This window comes from Bombus pyrosoma, linkage group LG7, assembly GCF_014825855.1.
Source record: "Bombus pyrosoma isolate SC7728 linkage group LG7, ASM1482585v1, whole genome shotgun sequence".
Classification (NCBI taxonomy): Eukaryota; Metazoa; Arthropoda; class Insecta; order Hymenoptera; family Apidae; genus Bombus; species Bombus pyrosoma.
Window position 1 is genome coordinate 5,246,017 of NC_057776.1, and position 20,410 is coordinate 5,266,426.

General features: G+C 44.2%; 1 protein-coding gene across 1 annotated transcript in view; it reads left to right on the forward strand.

Annotated features, from left to right (window-relative positions):
- The window catches only part of LOC122569518, a 41,455-nt gene that overhangs the window by 16,902 nt on the left and 4,143 nt on the right, over positions 1-20,410 (forward strand). Inside the window, exons 3-6 of the mRNA XM_043730676.1 lie at positions 1,086-1,531; positions 3,895-4,035; positions 10,748-10,933; positions 19,953-20,283. Of these exons, the coding sequence (XP_043586611.1) occupies positions 1,104-1,531; positions 3,895-4,035; positions 10,748-10,933; positions 19,953-20,283 (1,086 nt within the window). The 5' untranslated portion in view covers positions 1,086-1,103. The remainder of the gene's footprint in view (positions 1-1,085; positions 1,532-3,894; positions 4,036-10,747; positions 10,934-19,952; positions 20,284-20,410) is intronic.

The following is a 20,410-nucleotide window of genomic DNA, read 5'->3' on the forward strand; positions in this document are numbered from 1 at the left end:
TGTCCGACATCCTCGTTTCTTCCATAACCTTTCGGTCGTCGTAGGTTTCTAACGTTCTGTCGGCCAGTTCGCGTTATCCGTTTTATCCAACGAGCGCGCCTTTCTCTTCCTTCCGTCTTTCGCCCATAGAACTTCGTGTTTCGTATATTTCTCTCGTCTAGGAACGGAAGAGCGTTACGAAAACGATCGGACGTAAGTGTATAATAATATGTATTGGGTTGGGTAATTGCGGATTTTGCCATTAGGTGGTATTGACAAAATCCGCAATCACTTAGTTGCCAACCCATCGGTCGTAGACTCGCGTGCGCTACCATAGTTTACTTTTTGCCAGTAATAGTTGTTAGTTTCAATCGATCCATACACGAACTCGCCAGAGATGATCGTCAAGATACACGATACGGAAATCTAAAGTGACAAGAGACAATCGGTGAGTCACGATATCCTTGCTCACCGCATCCTTTGAGAGTGAACGGGATCCAATGTGGTGAAGCGTGATCTAACGTCTTGGATTGCCGTCACGGTTCCCGAGATCCTCTCGTTTCTTTCTCCGTTCCAGCCGTACCTTTCTCTGCACTTTAAAATCCGCACGTTAAAGAACCGCTTGAACTTGTTCCAAACCTCTTCTTACTGGAAACCTGAAAAACGCCTTAATCCGCCAATAGATTTCGAAGAACCGTTCGTTTCACCTTTTTCCACGGTGATGGTTCGAAAATTTTCATTTACGATTCGACAACAATGACAGAAGCGTTTCTATCGGATCGCATCGTTTCTACAGTTATAATACCACCAATGTCGACCCGTTAGAGAAAAGAAAGCGTTTCATAGAGATCGTTGAAGCGTTAACGGATACTAACTCACGGCTGATGGTGTAATTAGTTCCAATTGGTAATTCAAGCGCAACCTCTTTCCTTCGTGGCTCGATTAGCACCGGACACGAGCATGAGGATACGCCAATGATTTCCAGCGCAGGGAAATCGACTTGTGCGCTTGTGTTGCCAGGTTGCCCCAGCCATCTGTCCTACCAATTACCATCGTTTCCCTTTTCCGCAAAGTAGAATCGCTTGGTTTTTTTTTTTCTCGCACAGGTGAACGGAGAAAGGACAATGTTGTCGTACATGCTGCCGACCGAAGACAAACCACCACCGGGAGACTCGAATCAGGCCAATTACCGTGCTAGTAAGTTACAGAAGAGTCTGAGAGAACGGCCCCCTATCGCTTCGAAGCCGACAGGCAAAGTAATCACCGTTTCTCCGAAAAAGTACGTTGACACGGGAAAAACAATGATCGTTTCGACGAAGATCGAGGAACACGCTGGTGACCAGCAGCAGCATCACCGGCAGGACGAGCAGCAGCAACACGGAGTGTCCGAAAGCCCGAAACACAATGGCACCGTGGTGAAAAAATCGACTTTGCACACGTCCAAGGTCACCAAGGATGACAGCCTGTACAGCATAAACAGCGAGGCCAGTACGGTCGGAAGCGATCGGAAGAACAAAATTTTCAACGGAGCCAAGCACACTAGTCTAAAGAGGTAGGAGCAAACGCGACGAATATCCAGGCTAGAGATAGAGATAAAGTTGATGCAGAGAGAGAGAGAGAGAGAGAGAGAAAGAGAGAGAGAGAGCGAGAGAGAGAGTTCAAAGGTCGTATCGAGATCACCTTTCTAAATTGGTTCATTCGGTCTTTAACCTCTTTCCTCTGCTGTTGTATCAAAACTAGTACGAGCGATCGACTCTCCCGAGTTCTTTGCTATTTCTGGTAATTCACGGTCATTGTCTATCTTTTTACCCTTGAACACGCGCTATTATTATATCGAAATTATCGTTCGAGATAGTGACAGAAAGCGTCTATCGTGCGTCATTGATATTTTTGTTCGATCGCGATATACATAGTTTTCTCGCATTGTTCTCTTCGCTACAAGAAAAATCTCGAAGTACATACGTATCGATCAGAATTGCAGGAAAAATTCAACAGGCAGAAGATGCGGCGGTTGTAACGTTCACGCGAGCGCTGTTTCAATGGCGCTCGCCATCAAACGGAAAAGGAGATCGCAGCGAGTCGTTTCACTGTCAAGGTGGAACGTTTGGAAGTGTTGGCCGAGTTAAAATTGTATCTATCGCTTTGGAAAACGCAAAGATACCTGCGATCGCAGCTTTTTATTTCTTTCGCGATTGAATTCACGATAGGATTTCCTTGTGAATGTATACGTATACATATATACGGTATTAAGAAATTTACGTTATCAATTGAACGCCAGTTAGTGGAATAAACGTGACTCAAGCTTTGCGGAACAAGTCGCTGGAACTCCTGTGACATTTATACGTTAAGGTAGCTCACGGTCGTTCCACGTCTCATGGACCGCGTTTGAACAAACCTTAGTATAATACAGACCTTATATCGGACATTACAGATACAATAGCATTAAAAAATTTTCTGCCTATGTATTTCCTCTTCCACTTTTATTTATTTAGTCCGCGATATAATGTCTTAAGTTCAATGATTTTCGGCACATAAAAACGTATTATCGAAATGTTTAATTCTGAAATTACTTAATTTAGTAACGATGGATGGACGGATAAGTCACATATGGTAAATTCAACTATCACGCGATAACGCAGCGTTAAAAGGGGAAACCTCCCACTCAACAGTATTTTTAATTAGATGTTTGCTGAGACTATCCAGTACCTTTAACACATACCAACCTCTTTCCGTTAGTACAGTCATAAAATCATTTTTAACCGAAGGTTGTTTACAGAATAAGTTTCTATTCAATTAGACTTACAGCTTTTACATTGTTTGCATTAATGTCGTCAAAAAAGAATACGAGGAAAATAATCGGAAAGGGCTATTAAAAAACAATATAAAAATGGCTACACAAAATTGAAATACGAATAGTGTAACGTATCGTATGTTTCCTTTTTTTCTGCGAATTCTAGGAAGAATTAATGCAATTATAATGCGCTGCAATATAAAAAGAATTGAGGTGAACGCATTTAGTTTTCTGAGTAAGAAAGTAAGAAAGCAACGCGTGGGCGAGCAATTACGAGTCAGTTACATCATCGAGAAAAATTCGGGTTAGTGACACAGACAAGGTAGTAAGTAGAAAGGAACTACGTACGTTAGAGAACAGAACAACGATAGTATTTAGAACGTTACTGTACAACTATGCAACCATGTGACTTTAAGCATCTTTCTGTACGATGTATCTCTGTATTACCCTCTCGACTGTAGTTTCGTTGTGCAAAACTGTCGTCATGTGGCAGCACCGTACTGACAACCGCTCCAGCCTAGATCACAACCATGTTTCAAAAGAAGATAAAATCGGAGTATATACATAATAGGCAAATTAAATATACAGGATAAGGTACTGGTTATTTTAATTTCTAGTTAGTTTAGTTTAGAATATTAAAGTTCGCCGTCAAAAATTCTATACTTGTGTTTCGACGATAATCGACAGAACTGTGATATACGTATATGTGTGAACAAATTATAGCAATTATCCTCTGATGATATTTTTAAAATTCGGTGCCACCGTGTTTTGCACATTGTATAAGATAGACACTCGTAGTTTTAATCCTGACTACTCTCGATCCCTGTAATTCGATCCCATGATCGTGGGATTTCGATTTTGATATCGGACCGCCTGCTCCTGCGGTTGCCGAGTGTCCGATTCACTTGCTTCGAGTACTGTCACGCGATAGGAAATTGAGGTTTACGGCAACTATTTTTTTCGGCTTTCCGCGCGGCTAATAATGTTTTTTATGTCAATAGTTCTTCCTCTGCTGTTTTATCTCGGTTATATTCATTATCTTGTTGCTAATACACGCAGTCACATGTATAAGAATAATATAATTCTAAATATTAGAGACTAAAAAAGTATCTTGGGTTTTCTAGAGTTTCCTTTGGTTCGAGTAAAGGATCAATGGTAGAAACTTTGGTATACGAGACTCCTGTTCAAGAAGAGCCGGAGATCAATCGGTTTATGGACCACAACGGCCGCATACCCTCTATGATCGCATCTGTACCTGATACCGAGTAAGTAATTGAAATATTCTTTCTCCTTCCGTGCTGTTGCACTTGTATATATATATATATGCAACTCGTATATATATATATATTACACTTATATATATATATATGTCGTATATGCGTGTGTATATATATATATATGTATCCCTAAGTAAGTACAAGTATATATATATATATATATATATATATATATATATATATACATACATACATGTCGTGTGCCGTTATGTGTCACGTCATCCGATACGTTAAACATTAAATATCGATATGGAGAGTTCTTAGGAACATTATCTTTTTACATAAGATCTTCCGATAAGCGTATAATTTTTAGCGATTAGAATTCTTTTATCGTCACAATACGTACTAGGTATGTATTAATGTAAAGTCGACGATACAGATTTATGTAATCCATATCATTTTCGTTCCACATAGTCATTACAAGCAGTTAACAATCCGTATTTCTTTCTTTGAGACTGCATTTCATCGGTGAGGTTGGAGTCAAGCGTTACTAGCTGTAGTTTGGTAATGTAGGCACCTCCGCCCACGCGCGATCTCCCTAATAGACTTCTACTTATTGCCTGGTGTGATCATTATCGTGTTTGATCCGGTTAAACGACAAAGCACACGCACGGAATACTTAATGTCGGTTTTCGACAACATTTCGTTCGGGATTAAATTCCGTTTTAAGCTGAATAAACAGGTTTCCGCAGAATCTCTCATGTCTAATTTTCTATGCCATCTGAAGTTACTTCTCATAAGAATGCATACGCAGATGTCGATTGACAAATTGCGAATTACGGTAAAAAGTTCTCTTTAACATATTTGTATGGTGAGTAATTCCTCAAATAACCTGTAGTAGGTTAACATAAAAGGTAATGATATTGACATCATTCTCGAGGTTTTAAAATATTCTCCAACTGCCTTGGGGTAAGGCATGATGTCATCCTTAGAATTTGCACATGAACAAATACGAATTTATGCGCGTCTATATGTGATATATCTTGTTATGCCACATAAATCTATCCAAATAACTATACAATTGAAATAGTATTGGATCTAATGTTATGTTGCATAATATGTATATGCATATCTGAGGAATACCAACGAAGCATACGCATCTAACGAAGCAAAGGAATTAATGATACCTACGATACCTTAATGTCGATACAGGCGACGACAAACGTTCAAAGAGATCAAGTTATTTTTATCATGTGAGAAACAGAACTAAATTGTAAAAAAAACTGGTCCGAACGTAATCGAACGATCGGGAGCACGCGTCGAATAATGGGATGTTTCGCGAAAGCGCCGAGAGAGCATAGCACCGTCGCAGTTGTTCGACGCGATGTCGGGTTGTGCCTTGTGTCGTGGGACGTTCTCAGTGTAAAGCCAGACAAGGTGGAGCAAGGGAAGCCTATAAACGCAGGCGTGGTGCTGAAGATTTACGATCAATTTCGCGACGCGTAGCTTCGTTTCCCGGAGGCCGAAGTTTAGTTCGTGTCGTACCTGGGCATCGGTCGACAGCCCTGTGTGCCTTTTTCGCGAGTGTCTAGCATTACCGAGTGATACCGGTTGAGCTTGATCGAAGTTCAGGGGAAAGAACTTGCATGCCAGGAGTATTTACAGGAGCTTCTCGTCATTGTTCCCGAGCCACGGCCACGGGAAGCTGACGGATTCTCATCTGTCAGGTATGATTCTTTCTTTTGTAGGCTATTCGTTGGTAAACAGAACGATCGTTCGTTTGCTTGGTAGAGCATGGCGAATTGAAGCAGTGACTTCGATAAAATTAATCCCTGTTCAAATTACCATTCGTTCGAACGCAGTCGTATCGAAACAAGATATTTCGATAGTTTTCTTGTAATCGCTCATTTGTTTCTATTTTAAGCACAATGATAGAGATTAGTTATGCGTACACTTCTAGTTCTACACGCTGACGATGATTACGCGTATTACCGTGCAATCGATTCTCTCTGAAAAGTCTATAAACCGAACCAACCAATGTAGTAAAAAGGGGAAGGTGGAGATGGGAGAAACATGGTAGTTACTGAGGGTGAAAATGCAAAAGAGACCGAGTACTCTCTAGCTAGTTACCATGGCGACGAGCCATCTTGACACACTACGGACCCTTTCTTTCGAATCTTTGGATCTTCCTTTTGTTAAACCGGTACCGCCACTCGGGGAGGTAACGTTTTCGCGTTAACCTAGTAGTTTGCACTTAATGTTCATCTTATACATACTACACTACCTCCTTTTTCCGACCACTGCTATATTCTAAAGCTAAAGCTAGAGGCAAAGCGTAGTTCGTATACGGTTCAAGTGCGTTGCAAGTACAACTTCTAACAATAATGCACATTTTTATTTTACGATCGTCGATAGATTAATTATCGAACGTCTAAAGATCAGCTTTCTAAAATACGCTGCCACATTCACTTACGAAATTCCTTGTTCGTTTAAGTTTCTGTTTAAGAAATAGAACATCGCAAAGTAAAACATGCTCAAGTCGTTATCGCCAATTGAAATACAAATTGAAATACATACAGTCGAATCTTTAGCCCACTCTGATAATAACGTTATCTCTCTTTGCTTGGCTATCATTTATTTTTTCTAACGTTTATTTTTTTCTATATCTTTACATACGACACGTATACACGTGCTTTGTTCACTCGTTCCAACGATTAACTTGCAGTTTTTTATTTTCCGGTTTTCACTAACGAGCGAACTCGATAAAGAAAGCGTGGCAACCGACGTAAAAGTTAGATTTCGTAATTTATTGCGGTAGTATGAAAATTATTCGTTTCTATAACAAAAAACGTTTGTTTACTGGTTTTTATTTCGTATGTACAATTTAGATTTAAGCGTTATATCGAAGCTCAACGCTAGTCGGTCATGCGTGATCAGCCTGTGTAATGTATATCACCGAGCTCACGACGAAGAATCGCGTTTCAAGCGTGTCTCCTTTTACGGATTAAACGGTTAAAACGGTTAAACGTTTAAGACGTGATATCCGTCTTTCGTTCGTTCATCCGTGCCGCTCGGAAAATTTGAGCGAGAAGCACGCGCAAATCGAGATGAATAAAGCCGGTTTCCAACGAGAAATTCCTCTCAGTTATGAATATAAATTGACGCGGTGTATGTGGGAGTTTGTGCCGCGTCATACAAACTCTTTCGACGAACCTGTACAACTTTTCACACACTCGTCCATCGCGCACAACCGATCGCATGTGCTATATGTCGTTACATAGATTCTGGCGAGCGTAAGAAGTTAAAAATAAGCCGCTGAGTAGAAACGAAATGGGCGTACCCCAAAATGGAAAACACGGGGTAATCTCGATCGAAGCAGTAGCCGATAATTCACGTCCCATGTCGAATCTAAAATATTTACTCATGTAATCATTGTTAAATCTTGGCGTGTTCGACCGTTTACCATCGACGTGCTTTCTTTAGATTCTTCTTTTATAGAGAAGCGACTGAAATTCTTACCGTAAAATTTGTCACGGTTTCTTGGTAAAATAACGCATCTATCCCTGATTTCATTCTCTGGAAATATCAATTTTCTTCGATATCACTGGGCGCTCTCGTTTGGGTACGGGTATAGGGAAGTCGACCTCGTAGGGTTATAGACGCAGTGGCGCCCACGTATCATTCATCGACCATCCGCCCCTTATTCGTACAATGGTCGATGCCATTACTCTCCAGTGTGTTTTTCGACCAAGAAGACGCCCATCTACGAAACTGGGTTAAAATTTAATAAGTACCTACTTGATTATAATTTACACGTATATAATTTACACGTATTTGGGAATAGCTTCGGTTTGAAGTAGCACATGGATCGTACGAATTAGATGACATTAACACCGTCGATATCGCTTAGGAAAATCGAACGTCGAGCTTCCAATTAACGCGTGTTAAATAGTGGCGTGACGATCGACCGGTTGAATATATCGACTGAAATAAAAGGCACGGTCGGAGGGTATTTGCTCGCGGGTACAGTCTGGTGACACTTACGAAAAACATTTCGACATACCGAGATCATCATCGACGCGGGATGATATCACAAACTCAAGGTCTAAAGTTTAAATCGTATAACGTAGGTGTTTAAATGCACCATGACGTCAGACCGCATGCTACCGTAGGAAATGTGGCGAACGTGACAAACGTGGGTGTCGGGGAATGGGAGGCCAAAGTATAGCAGGCCGAGACGCTCGCGTTGAAATAATCGTAAACACGCGTACTCTCTGTATTTCTATTTTTTCCTGATCGTATTCGCCGCATGTACGCGCGTGCTGTTCGATAGCCTGCATCTACGTATATATACGCAGGTCGATTTCTCTCGTTGAACGCGCGTAACATTCGTGCATTATCGTCGTAAGATCGATTTCTTCGTAACCGGCTGCATCGGGATGAAAAGTCGCGTGACCGTGGAATGGTAAAACCGGTTCCAAGCCAGACCTCGGCTTTGCTTCTCCATCCTTTCGATTTCTTTCGTTTCCCTTGCGTAAAACTGCCTCTTGTTCTTTTCCTTTTCTTTTTCCGCTTTCGTTCTTGTTTACCCTCTTCTTCTACCTTTCCCTTCCTTTCCCTTTTTTTCTTTTTTTCTTTTTTCCCGTTGCTCCCCCACCTGGACGCGAATGTCGACATGGAAGAACGTGCCGATTGCGTAAGAGGATGACTCGCTACGCTCGGTAACAGGTCGGTTTTTTTCGAGCCATCGCGTCTTGTTGCCATAACAGTAGAGGGTGTATAGTTGGTCGGTAACCGCAATAACATCGAGCCATTTTGATATACGTCGCGTTATCGTGGTTTCGATAATAAAATCGTGCTTTTGTAATGCATAGTATTCGAGCACGTTCCATTTACTGTAGCTTCGTTTTTCCGATTTGAAAACCAGCGGATTCGTTGGTCGTTGTTTATACCAACGGAACGTATACTGGCGCAAATTGTCGCGCGATTAACCGCGCATCGATACACAATGTGTTGGCGTGATAGTTGATGAACACCGCGTACTTCCGGTAAACGTGGTAATCCGTAATAAATGTCCACAAAAAGGTCATAGCTGGCGCAGCAACCATTCAATGCATTTCAAAACATTTGTAGTAAAGCTTCGCCCGATAAAATGTTTACCGCCAGATCGTTAAGTGATTAATAATTTATCTAATTCCAATTGTTTTCATTTATCAAGAGCACAAACGCTCGGTCGATATTTAATTCCGTTCGCCATCTATAAATGGAAACTAGAATTTCCGTTGTAAAGGGACCAGTCGCTGCGTTTCTATATAAAGCGTGATAGTTGATTGATAATGAAATAAGAAGAGGAAGCGAAAGCGGTTAATTGCGGTTGCGAGACATAATCGGAAGCGATCCGTGCGTAGAATTTTCCAACGTGCGAAGTTTCGCCGTCGAAAAATATCGATTAAACACTTTCTCCGCAATCCGTAGGGCGCCCCTTGAAAAATGAGAGGGTCACCGTTTACGCCACAGGGTGGTGGCAAACAGCCATTGAACGAATGGGGCGACGATCCGTCCCGAGGCAAATTCCTCGTTTTACCGTCTTCGAACCAAGGTCGCACCACGTTATTTTACACGCATTCTTTTTTCCCCCTGGCAAATGAAATAACCTGTGGGTAATTTTATTTATGACAAGATAAGAACGGAATTACATTCAAAGGACGCGTTGCATCGTTTTTAAAAGCGGCTTCGGTGAATTCGATCGTTCGGCTAAGCTTTTATCGATTCTATCTGATCACGATTCGAGTTAACCGCGTTAACGAGAAACAACAATTTTCGATCAGAGTTAACGACATTTTGATGTTTCCGGTTTTAGTATATCTACATACTGGATTGTCAAGCGATCTCACAAATTGGCAAGTGTCAGCGTATCCTTTGGCACGATGCCATTCGTGCAACACGTGAGCCCAACGAAATATTTGACGACCGAAGAACTATCACCAAGGAAGAAAGCAATTCGTGATAAATCACCGTTAACTAATTCGATTCTCATGTCGTAGGTGATACATAATGAATCGCTCGATGGATACCGGCTATTACGCAGTCGGTTCGTTGAAACGTTCTCTTCATTCAGCGTAATCTTATTTTCTGTCTTCCTCCTTTCCGAAGGAATGAACCTCGCGCCGCTATCGAATCGAAACAGCGAATGCTGGATGTTCTAATCCTGCGAAGGATCGCCATCTTAACCGTTTGAGTCGGGGATCCTTGAAAAAACAGAGTCGAAAATTCGCACGTCTTAATCGATTGCGAAGAGAAACAAGCGACGCAACAGCGCTCGCTATATTTGTTATTGGGTTGGCAACTAAGCGATTGCGGACTTTGTCATTAGGTGGTATCGACAAAATCTGCAATCACTTAGTTGCCAACCCAATATTTTTATAAAATACATCTATGTTATTATATATGCGTACTATTAGTTTATAAATGTTTCGAGATTTGTTCAATAAAAATGATTGAGGAGATAACAATAATAATACAAAATACCGCTAGTCATCCGTAGCATTCAAATATACTGGCACTTTTCGACATAAAAATCGTATGTTGCTTTCGCGTTACTTGTATCGTTGTACGACTATGTTTTGCTTTTTTAAGTTTCGCGTTCTGCAGAATGCACCGCGATCTGTGTGAGTAGCTCGTCCTAGAATGTAAGATGATCGAACCTGAATATCCGCTTGGACACAATTTTAACGATCTTTCGTTCTGTTTGTTTTTACAGCGAAGGTAGGGAAATGGTACGCGTGTCGTTGTTAGGTCCACAACCTTCACCGACAACGCCCGGCGTATTTCAGGTGCAGCCTATCGCGATATCGAGGACTCAACCGATCGACATGGACACCGTTCCGGCCGAACTGCTGACTACGCACACCGAACACACAGCTCCCGCCTATCACACGCAAATCAGGTAAGCCTCTCGTCTTTCTTTCTCTTCCCTTTGCTTTCGTTTCGTTTCGCTCGGTTTCCTTCGGTTTCGTACCTAGCACCTTCTCGATTACGTCTTCAAGTTATCGATCGCCTCGTTGTATTACATTCGTTCAGTCACCTTGATCATCATCCGAGAATGCGATCGTTTTCTCTGATTTAGAGGGACGCGTGTACGAACGCTATTGCGAAAGCGAATGGAGAACGTGGCGTAGTCTGCGCGTATTATTGGATTGGCAACTAAGTGATTGCGGATATTGTCATTAGGTGGTCATAGGTGGTATTGACAAAATCCGCAATCACTTAGTTGTCAACCCAATAAATATATCTGAAAGTTTGGTAGCAGCGAGACGTAAACAAAGAGGACGTGCCGTAGATCGCAGTACGTTCGTTTGCTTTGTTGCCTGCGCATTAGTAACTCGCGTATCTCTTTGTAATACGATGCCCCTGCTGTTAAAGCATCTGGAAGAATTATCGAAAAATCTGGATGCACACGATCAAATGAGAACCACTACCTTTCTTATAATTATAATTAGCTCCCTGCTAGCAACACACCAGTGACCCCCGGTGTTGCTCTTAATGGACCGGAAGTGACGTGCCGTCCCCTCGGTCTCTCCGCTTTTCTCCGTCTTTCTGCCGTTATCTTTTTCTATCGAACGGTATCGCGCTACCAATTTACGTTTCTTTGCGACTGTTACGCAGACGCAGAACGAAGCTCTCGTTATAAACAGACTCGTTGATCGAGTAACCGTTACGCATTCGCTATTCACGCGTGCCTTTATTGCGACGCGATCGTTTTATGAATCATTTGCTGTCCGATCATTCGCTCCCCTATCTCTTTCCTTTCTCTCTCGCGCGCCACTTTGTTTCATTTTAAATCGTAATCCGTCTTCGACGTATCGTTTTACGTTTCGGTGTACATTTTCACGCCGGAGACTGCTCGTCGCGTATCTGTTTGCACGATAAAAATGATTGCTCGCGTGATACACAGCTGATCGCCGCGCCGAGAAGAAAAACGTAAATAGAGGTTTAAAAAAAAAAAAAAAAGAAAGAAAAGAGGGTAGGATCTGGAGATCGATAATTCAAGGTGCAACGTACCCGCACGTTACGAAGGCGTATCTCACGTGTACCCTTTTTGCACGACACAACATCCCGTTTTTAAATAACACGATTCTCTTACGCAAGCGACGAACACGCGTAATAAGCGTATCGAAAGTTACCAAGTCACTACGAAGTTACGATCGCTGCCTTGACTTCGATCTACGTATTTGATGATCGCAATTGCTCGTTCGTTCCGCTGATACGTGTTCGATCGCGGTTAAACACTTAAAAACTGGGCAACAAGTGTTTGAAAAACGAGTTTGCTAGAATACTTTAGAAACGACCGTTGCTGCTACGATTTATTCGCTCGTAATTCGAACAGCACTGTAAATTTAGTCGTAGATGGCTGAAAAATTTTGTCCGACGATTCGAAAGGTTGGAGAAGGTGGTTAGAGTTGCGCGAAATGACACAATCGTTTCTTAGTTTTCGTCACGAGATTCCTTTTTGTTGCACGAGTGTTGCGTAACTAAGTGTTCTGCGTATTATCTGCAAAACGTGCGTGGTGTACCGAGAGTCGAAGCGCGCGGCCAACGAGGAAACATTTTGGAACCACGCTTCATCCGCCGTTTCCTTTTCTATTGTTCGCCTTGTCCCACCAGCCATCTACTACGCCGCGACCAATTACGCAACTCTCGAGTCCTGCTCCTCTCCTACCGGTTTAACGAAATCTCGTCTTCTTTCCTTCTCCCAGTAATCGAGTAAACGTGTTTTCCTCGCAGAGCGCGATTAAATCGCCATAAAATCGCAATAACAGGAAGCTGAATTTCACGAGGCGCACACACGGAAATCACTCCGCCCTTATCGAATCGCCGGTTCGAGTTTCACGCAGCATTAACGAAGTTCTTTTGCCGGATGGAACGACAGTTTAACACTTATCGACCGATAGCCTATTGATCGGCTTTTTTGTCGCCGACCTTTACCGACCGATAGTCTATTAATCGGCTTTTTGTCGCCGACAATCTTTCTCATTATTTGGGCAGTAATTTGTTATTTAGTACTAAGGTACCTTGCTCAGTTGCGTCAGTTGCGTTGCTTCGTAAGCTCCTATAGTTTTATACCAATTCGAAAAGCTTACTGTTCACGATGAACGAAAAGAATGGCATTGAAGAGTCTAAACCGAAACAGAGCCGGAGCCACGGAGAATCTACGCTTGAGCTGCCGGTCGGACGTGCGTATGCTGTTGAACCGCCAGCGGTCGGCAAAGTGTTAATTTGAAAATCAAAATTTCCACCTTTGCACAAGTGCAGGCAAATCGATCGCGTGCAATGTCTGAAACGATCGTTATCTATGTTGGCAACTAAGTGATTGCAGATTTTGTCAATACCACCCAATGACAAAATCCGCAATCACTTAGTTGCCAACGTAATACTAGATTTTTACGTCGATCGCACCTATTGTCATTCGAGAAAACGTTGACCAGGACACGTTACACCGTCTACCAAACCGTCTGCAGCGCTAAGATCGGACGTAACGGAGGCTGCAAGTTGGAAAAGGCGAAAGGGCGTATGTGCGTCTGGCCACGGCGATACCAAGGCAGCGTATTAGAAGCGCGGCTGGCGCTTGATAGTAGCCGAATAGCCAATGTACAAATAGCATCTGCGATGCTACTATTAACAGTACCGCCACCACGAGGAATACTAGGTACTAGTATAGTGGCAGAAGAGAGGAAGAGAAGGAAGTGGGTAGAGGAGAGCCAGGGAGAGGAGGAACGATCGATATAGCGTGGGTGGATGTGCAGAGGTGCGGTAGGACAGCCGCCAGTTGTGCTGTCGGCTGCACCAACGAAGAGCCGTGCTCTCAATCGGTTGGTTCACAGTGCACCGCGTTTTCCTTTGTCCGTGGTCGGCAGTGTGCGGTGTACGGCGTGCGCCCGAATGCATCGGACCTCCTTCCATGGGGATCCCTGGTGATTGCTGTCAGGCTGATACGCGCGAGCTTCTTCCTCCGCCACTTCAACGTTCGCTGGATTTTCGCACGATGACGATGCGATAGCCGTTAAAATCGCCGCGCCGGAACGTGTCACCGTTCGATCTCGATTACGTCCTTTGCTCGTCGTTGCGGAAGCGACGAAATCGCTTTAGCTGCTGTTTGCACGTTCGAAAAGGTCTGTCGGTCAAAACTCAGCCGTCACGGGTTTCCTTTGAAAATAGTTGGCGCACGGAATTCCACGGCCATGGAAAATAACACGAACCTTGGAAACGCGCTTCTTAGCGGCTGTTTCAGAATTATCGCGCAATACGATCGACGATCGCCTTCGCGAGACTTCGCAAGCCTCGCGTGCGTTGTAATATATCGGCTCACTTTTGTCATCCATCGATATAGCATTTTGAAAAGCCTGTTTTGAAAACAGTCCTGTTATCGTCGCGGAATACCACTCGCAATCGTCTTTTCATCCTCGACGAGGAGGATAGTCGACGAGAATGATGGAAATCGACCTTTGCTATTCCCGTAGCACGAAACTAGAATTCCGACAGACTCGTAGCAAAGGTTGGCCGCATAGTTTCGGTAGTCGTAAGCTCCAGAAGCTCGAGCGAATACGGAGCTGCGGCTCCTTGAAAATAGAAACGGACCAACACGCCGCGACCAGCGTACCGTTGCGCTGTCTTCGTGGTTACCAAAGATAGAAAATAAAGAGAAGAAGGAGTTCCTCGAGAACCATGACCTATATCGATTTATTTTGTTCGAACTTGGTATAAATAGTTTACAACGGTACACTGGCAAATTCGTTAGATTCTCTGGTTGCTCAAGGTTGCTCAAGGGAGAAGCCGAAAGGACTGTCACGGGAAGGTCCATTCGTCCAGCCAGTTCGTTTACATCGCGTGCAGCTAAAATTGCAGCGTTCGTAAGCTTCGCAACGATGTTCGTAAGAGCAGAAAAGTGGCGTACTCGATGGAGTTGTTGATATAAGCTGGAACCGCGTAGTTGAGCATGTAGCGTGTTAGTACGCAGTTTTATGAAATAGATGGTGCAAATTGGATGGAATAACGAGCCGCCGGTGGTCTGTGATCGAGTCAGTGGGTTGCCGCGGAGGAAATCAATTGGTGCGTGGCGTCGCGTCGCGACCAGCACACTGGCCTACATGTCTGTTTATTGGCGATTCGTTCATACTCACGTTTAACGTCCGCGTTTCTCGCCTTTCCTCCGGCTGAATTTTCCTGGCCCGACGAGAGTATACGACGCAGTCGCGGAAAAACCAACCGCAGCCTTACGCGATGGCGCAGTTGTACGCATTCCATGTACTCGAACACTCGTCGTTGCAATCACACGCGCTCATCCTGATCATCTTTTTTTCTTCTCTTTTTTTTTTTTTTTTTTTTTAATTCTAAAGTAACCAAGAATTCCGACGTCTCCACTTTCCAAGACTTTAACGGTCGTGGGCGTGTTTTTTATTTTGGGAATTTCTCGGGAATTATCTCTCACACTGAGCTCCATTCTGCGACTCCGACTACGAGTCCTCTTTCGTTGCATCTATCGAAATCGACGCGACGATCTCGGAAGATGAAACGAGAGAATGGGTCGAGTCGAAGCTCGTTAGAGGGACGCCGGTAACGAGGAACGTGAGTGAAAGCGACTCGATTTCCTTAAAACAATGTCACGCGTTAAAAGACGTAAAAAAGACTCGGCTCGATCGCAAGCAATGGCACAGCTTATCGTAATATGTTTCGCCTTGGCCAATTTGGCTAATGTATATTCCATTAGCATAAATAATCGCAGCGTCGCGTAAACGCATCCACGAATATAGCAAAATAGACTGTTTTCTAATCCTGGCGCTCGTTAGCTGTACTTTTCGTTATGGTATCTACTCGTGGCTGATCGAAAATCGCCAACCTTGTAATTTATTTCTTTCATTTTCTTGCCCGTAATATACCCCAACACCAATAAATTACAAGACCAAAGGAACGCGCATCCGTTGCGAAATAATAGTGGGCCAGTGGTGGATGACGAGCGGAAAACAGTGCGCGCAAGAACTCCGCCACTAGCCATGACCCATATACTCACCCTTGTCGCGTCACCCTTAGCCAACCCCATCGGTGAAATCATCAGCGACCAGACAAATACGAGGAGAGAGGATGGCGCGTGTATAGAAGCCACCGCACGTAGTCGCTTGTCCCTGATGGTAACACACACGTAGCGCGAGGTCGTGCCGCTCGTTAATCGAGATCTTGAAAATGTCATCGCTTGAAATATGTAACGAATTCGGCCGAGCAAATTGCTTCTGGCGAGACATTCAGCCCCTTAAGGGCCGAGTAATCTCGTCGTTTGCCAAGGATGAGCTGCATGTCTCTCCTATTAGCCGCTAAAGTAAATCAATTCGACGCTCGTTGTGCACGTGGAAATTGTTGGGTAATTCGAAAGAAGTAGGTGTGGAGTTTCGCGTGTCAGCACGTTTTCTTGTCATCGTGCGAGCAATATGTTCCCTCTCGTAGGCAAAACATCGTTGTATATTTAATTCGGAGCATCGAACTCGCGGCTATTTATAACGCCAAGGGGGCAAAGGTATCATCCGAGCGATTATTTCGCCCGATGGAAACCGATCAAGGGATAACGAGATGTTCTCACGAGCTTCGATCGAACGAAACTATGAAATCGCCAGAGCACCGATAACTTTGTTATCGCGGCCGTCTGTAAGAATCGCGCATCGCTGAGAATTCACTTCTCTGGAAGCCATACGTGTAGGATACACCGGTTATAAACAGAATCGGATCGATGCCGGCCGCGTCTACCTTCGTACGCCGGTTGCGCAAATAATTGCGAGTAAATAATACAAGAAAATCTATGGTCGTCGTTTGATCTGCCAGGTAGAGTCGCCGTCCACGCGACGTGGTTCCTCGCCGTGAGAACTGCTGCCTCGTTCCCAGGGGAATTCGCGAGATAATTTTTCCAACGAAAAGGAATCAACCGACAAAGGCAAAGCAGCCTCTTTTGCGGCAACCGCAACGGGATAAACCCGTTGACGGGGGCGGCGGGGGTGGACGGCGACAGACAGCACGGGAATCGGAGTAAATAGGTCGAGGACTTTGAGGAAATAGGTCAGCTTCGAGCGAGGCGGATCGATGAACAGCTTATGCGTTTCGTTACGATCGACGTGGAAACAAACTGCCGGCTTTCCATCGGCTTTATTTGCCATCCGAGTGCAAACTAACGCCGAGTTCTCACGAACCGTCTTTTCGTCCGTGCAAATACGAAAAAGCGTACGGTGACACGCTCTGGTTTCGAGTTCCGTTCTCGAGAGGACGAGTCATCCCCGAGTTTATTCCGAGATCGAATTCCAGCGGTTCGCGATATCGAAAACGAGCGTTCTCCTCGCGGTCTAAAAAAGCTCGAGGATGCGGTTCAGCTTGGAAATCCACGCTGAAAAAGATCGAAGGATACTTTGTTGAACGCGGACGTGACTTGAAATAACGGGTTGCGTCGACGTTCCGTGATAAACAGAGAAAGGGGAAGTTGAAGAGAGGGGTGGAAGCTCGATTGGTGGGAGGGGCGGGCGTGCGAGAGAGACAGTGAGCGGTAGTTGCAAACATCTCCCGCCACGAATCCGCTTAAAAATAAAGTCTTACGCCGGTGTTCGAGTTGGTCCGTGCGAAATCACAGAAGAGTTCTCTCGGTGACAGGGTCGAGGAAGCGCTTAAACCGCTAGGCAAAACGTCGACGAGTGACGAGGAGATCGAGTTCGGTTAAAAGAAGAGACAGAGGGGAGAGACAGAAAGATAGAGAAAGCGGCGGAAGAGGAAGAGCGATCGAGAGAAGAACGACAATGGACAATTCCGTGAGTCGATATCGCGATCGTTACCACGTCCAGGTGTAATAAAGTGCCTGGTTCGGGGAAGTAGCGCGGAAAACCGGAGTAAACTCGTCGCGTATCTCCGATGTTGATATCGAACGACGTGGATTCGCGAGCGCGAGCAAAATGACGACCACCCACGGAGGCCACGTGTATTACGTGATCAAGGTGCCCAAGGAGACGGATGGCAATGAAAGGTAATCGTCTTAAAAGCAAACGAGCTGCGGACCAACACGTTACACCCACGCTCGTTTCCACCTCAAATTTACGCAATTGGAACGAGCCGACCGGAGGAGCTCTCGCTCGTCCAACGGAATTACGCGACTATCGCGCGTAAACCGATCGAACGAAAGACGCGAGTTTTCAGGATCGTTGGAGTCCACCGGGCGTGTGGACCATCGAGAGTCGAAGAGGATAATAGCGCGATGAATATGGTCGCGCGCAAAGCAAACTGTTTCGTTTATGCGTACATTGCGTTACAATTACGGACGTTGGCACACATAGGTACGCGCATACAGTCGTTGTTGATACCGCAACGACAGATCGAAAATAAATTCGTAATCCATTGGCTTGTCGCAATTCTCGATTTTAAATTTTCTATTCGCCGTTCCATTTCCAAATTCGCTCGTTTCGTATTTGCCGCGCGATTTACACCCGCTCGGTACAAAGCAAATATGTACGACGCGCTTTAACCCTTTGCACTGCTATGTCGAGTGTGACTCGACATCAGCTTTTATCTCAGACATTCTTTCACGTTCACGTTTTCTTGTGAAACGTGCGAAAGAAAAGCAGGATCGCATTCTTTCAAGATATATCATACACTTAAAAATTAGAAAATACAACAATAGTGTGAATAAAACTGGCATTTAATTTCTTTCTTCCTTTATTTATTTAAATTGTCTTATTTTTTAGTTCAAGTAAATTTCAAATAAAACACTTAAAAGCGTTGGCAGCTGCTGCTAACGAAATTGAAATAAAATTCCGAGTGCAAAGGGTTAAATGAGAAACACTCGACCATATTACTAGCTCCGAGTATATGCAGGAAGATTTTTCTGAAATGAAAATTTGGACACCAACGTGCTTGAAAGGAAAAGCTTTTCTCGTGCAACAAAAGATTCTTCTCTCAAAGCGGATTTACAGTAGTCGATCATTGGTTTACCCGTCGTTGATCAACTTCTTGATAGCAATATAAATAACACGATCGCTTCCTTGTTCCCTGTTGATGTGAAAGGCGGTCGGTTTGTCGCCGCGCGGATCCCCACGGCTCCTCCCATTGTTGTCGGTGCACGATGGCGGAACTGCGGACAAACGCGATGGAATGCAATCTGCGAAGATTAATCGCAGCAGGGAAAGTGAGGGAGAGTCGGCACTCGTTGTTAGTTTCGCAATATCGAACATTATTAGTCCCGTTGGCTGTGGTCCAACGGTTCCGCCGAGCCTACCAACGCTAACCATTTAACGTTACTTTTCCTGCCGAACGAATACTCTCCTTTTATTCTCGTTTTTTCCTTCCCATCGTACCATCCTTTACCATCCATTTTCCCTTTTTGTCGATTGCATTTCGATGGAGCAAACTCGTGCAAACAAGAATCCACGATTCGCAGATTTATTTTCGTTGTTTAGCGAGATACACCGATATTTGTATTTGATTTTCTTTGGAACGTTGAACGAGTAAATAAATAATGTGGAAAGTACAGCGAATTGATAAAATGAAAATCGTGAACGTTAGGCGAACTGCTGGCGAGAATGATCGCGTGTGCATTCGTTACACGTGCAACACCAAAGAGGGGGAGGAAGATAGGCTGCAATTAGATGGAATCCGATATCGTGGTCAATGTCACGGCTAACCAGGAGTGGCAATTATAATTAAGCCTAATTTATGGTTACGTTTCAAGCACGAAATAAGAAGGCTAACGAACAAAAATACGTGCACACCTAACTTGGTCGTTATCAGCGAGCTTGAAACGAGTATCAAACCATTGAAACTTCAAGGTAGATGTTTCCAGTGTAAAAGCAATTAGCTGCGCGAGGTCGTTCGGTATAATTTAGCGTCTAATGGAATCGTACGTTCGTCTACGAACGATGGTAAAACTTTAATGGGAAAAAATGAATTTTCAGTACGGACAGTGGTTGGGATAATCCGTTCAGACCAGACGGCGATCTTTCGAGGGAAGCAGATGAGATAGTTGAATTGATAAAAGGTGGAAAACCCATCACACCGACCCCTGGACAAACCGCTCCTCCGTTGCCAGGGTGCGACGTTGTTACCAGCAATGCGCAGACCACCGTCGACCACGACTCCAGTTCCAGTCCCCTGTTGAAATCCTCAGCGAACTCGACGAATCGACACGCCAACTCGTCGCCGAAGCCTGGCCAGGAAAATGGAAACGCCCATGGTACACCGATGAAAGCTGCAACCGCCAACAACCAGCAATCTGTCAACGATAAGGTAACGATATATTAGCATTTTTAATCGAGCATTTCGTGTCGTCGGATAGTCACGCAATCCGCTGACTGTTCAACCGTTAAACGAGTGATTTCCGTAAAAGTTGCCAGTCACCTGAAATGTTAACGGT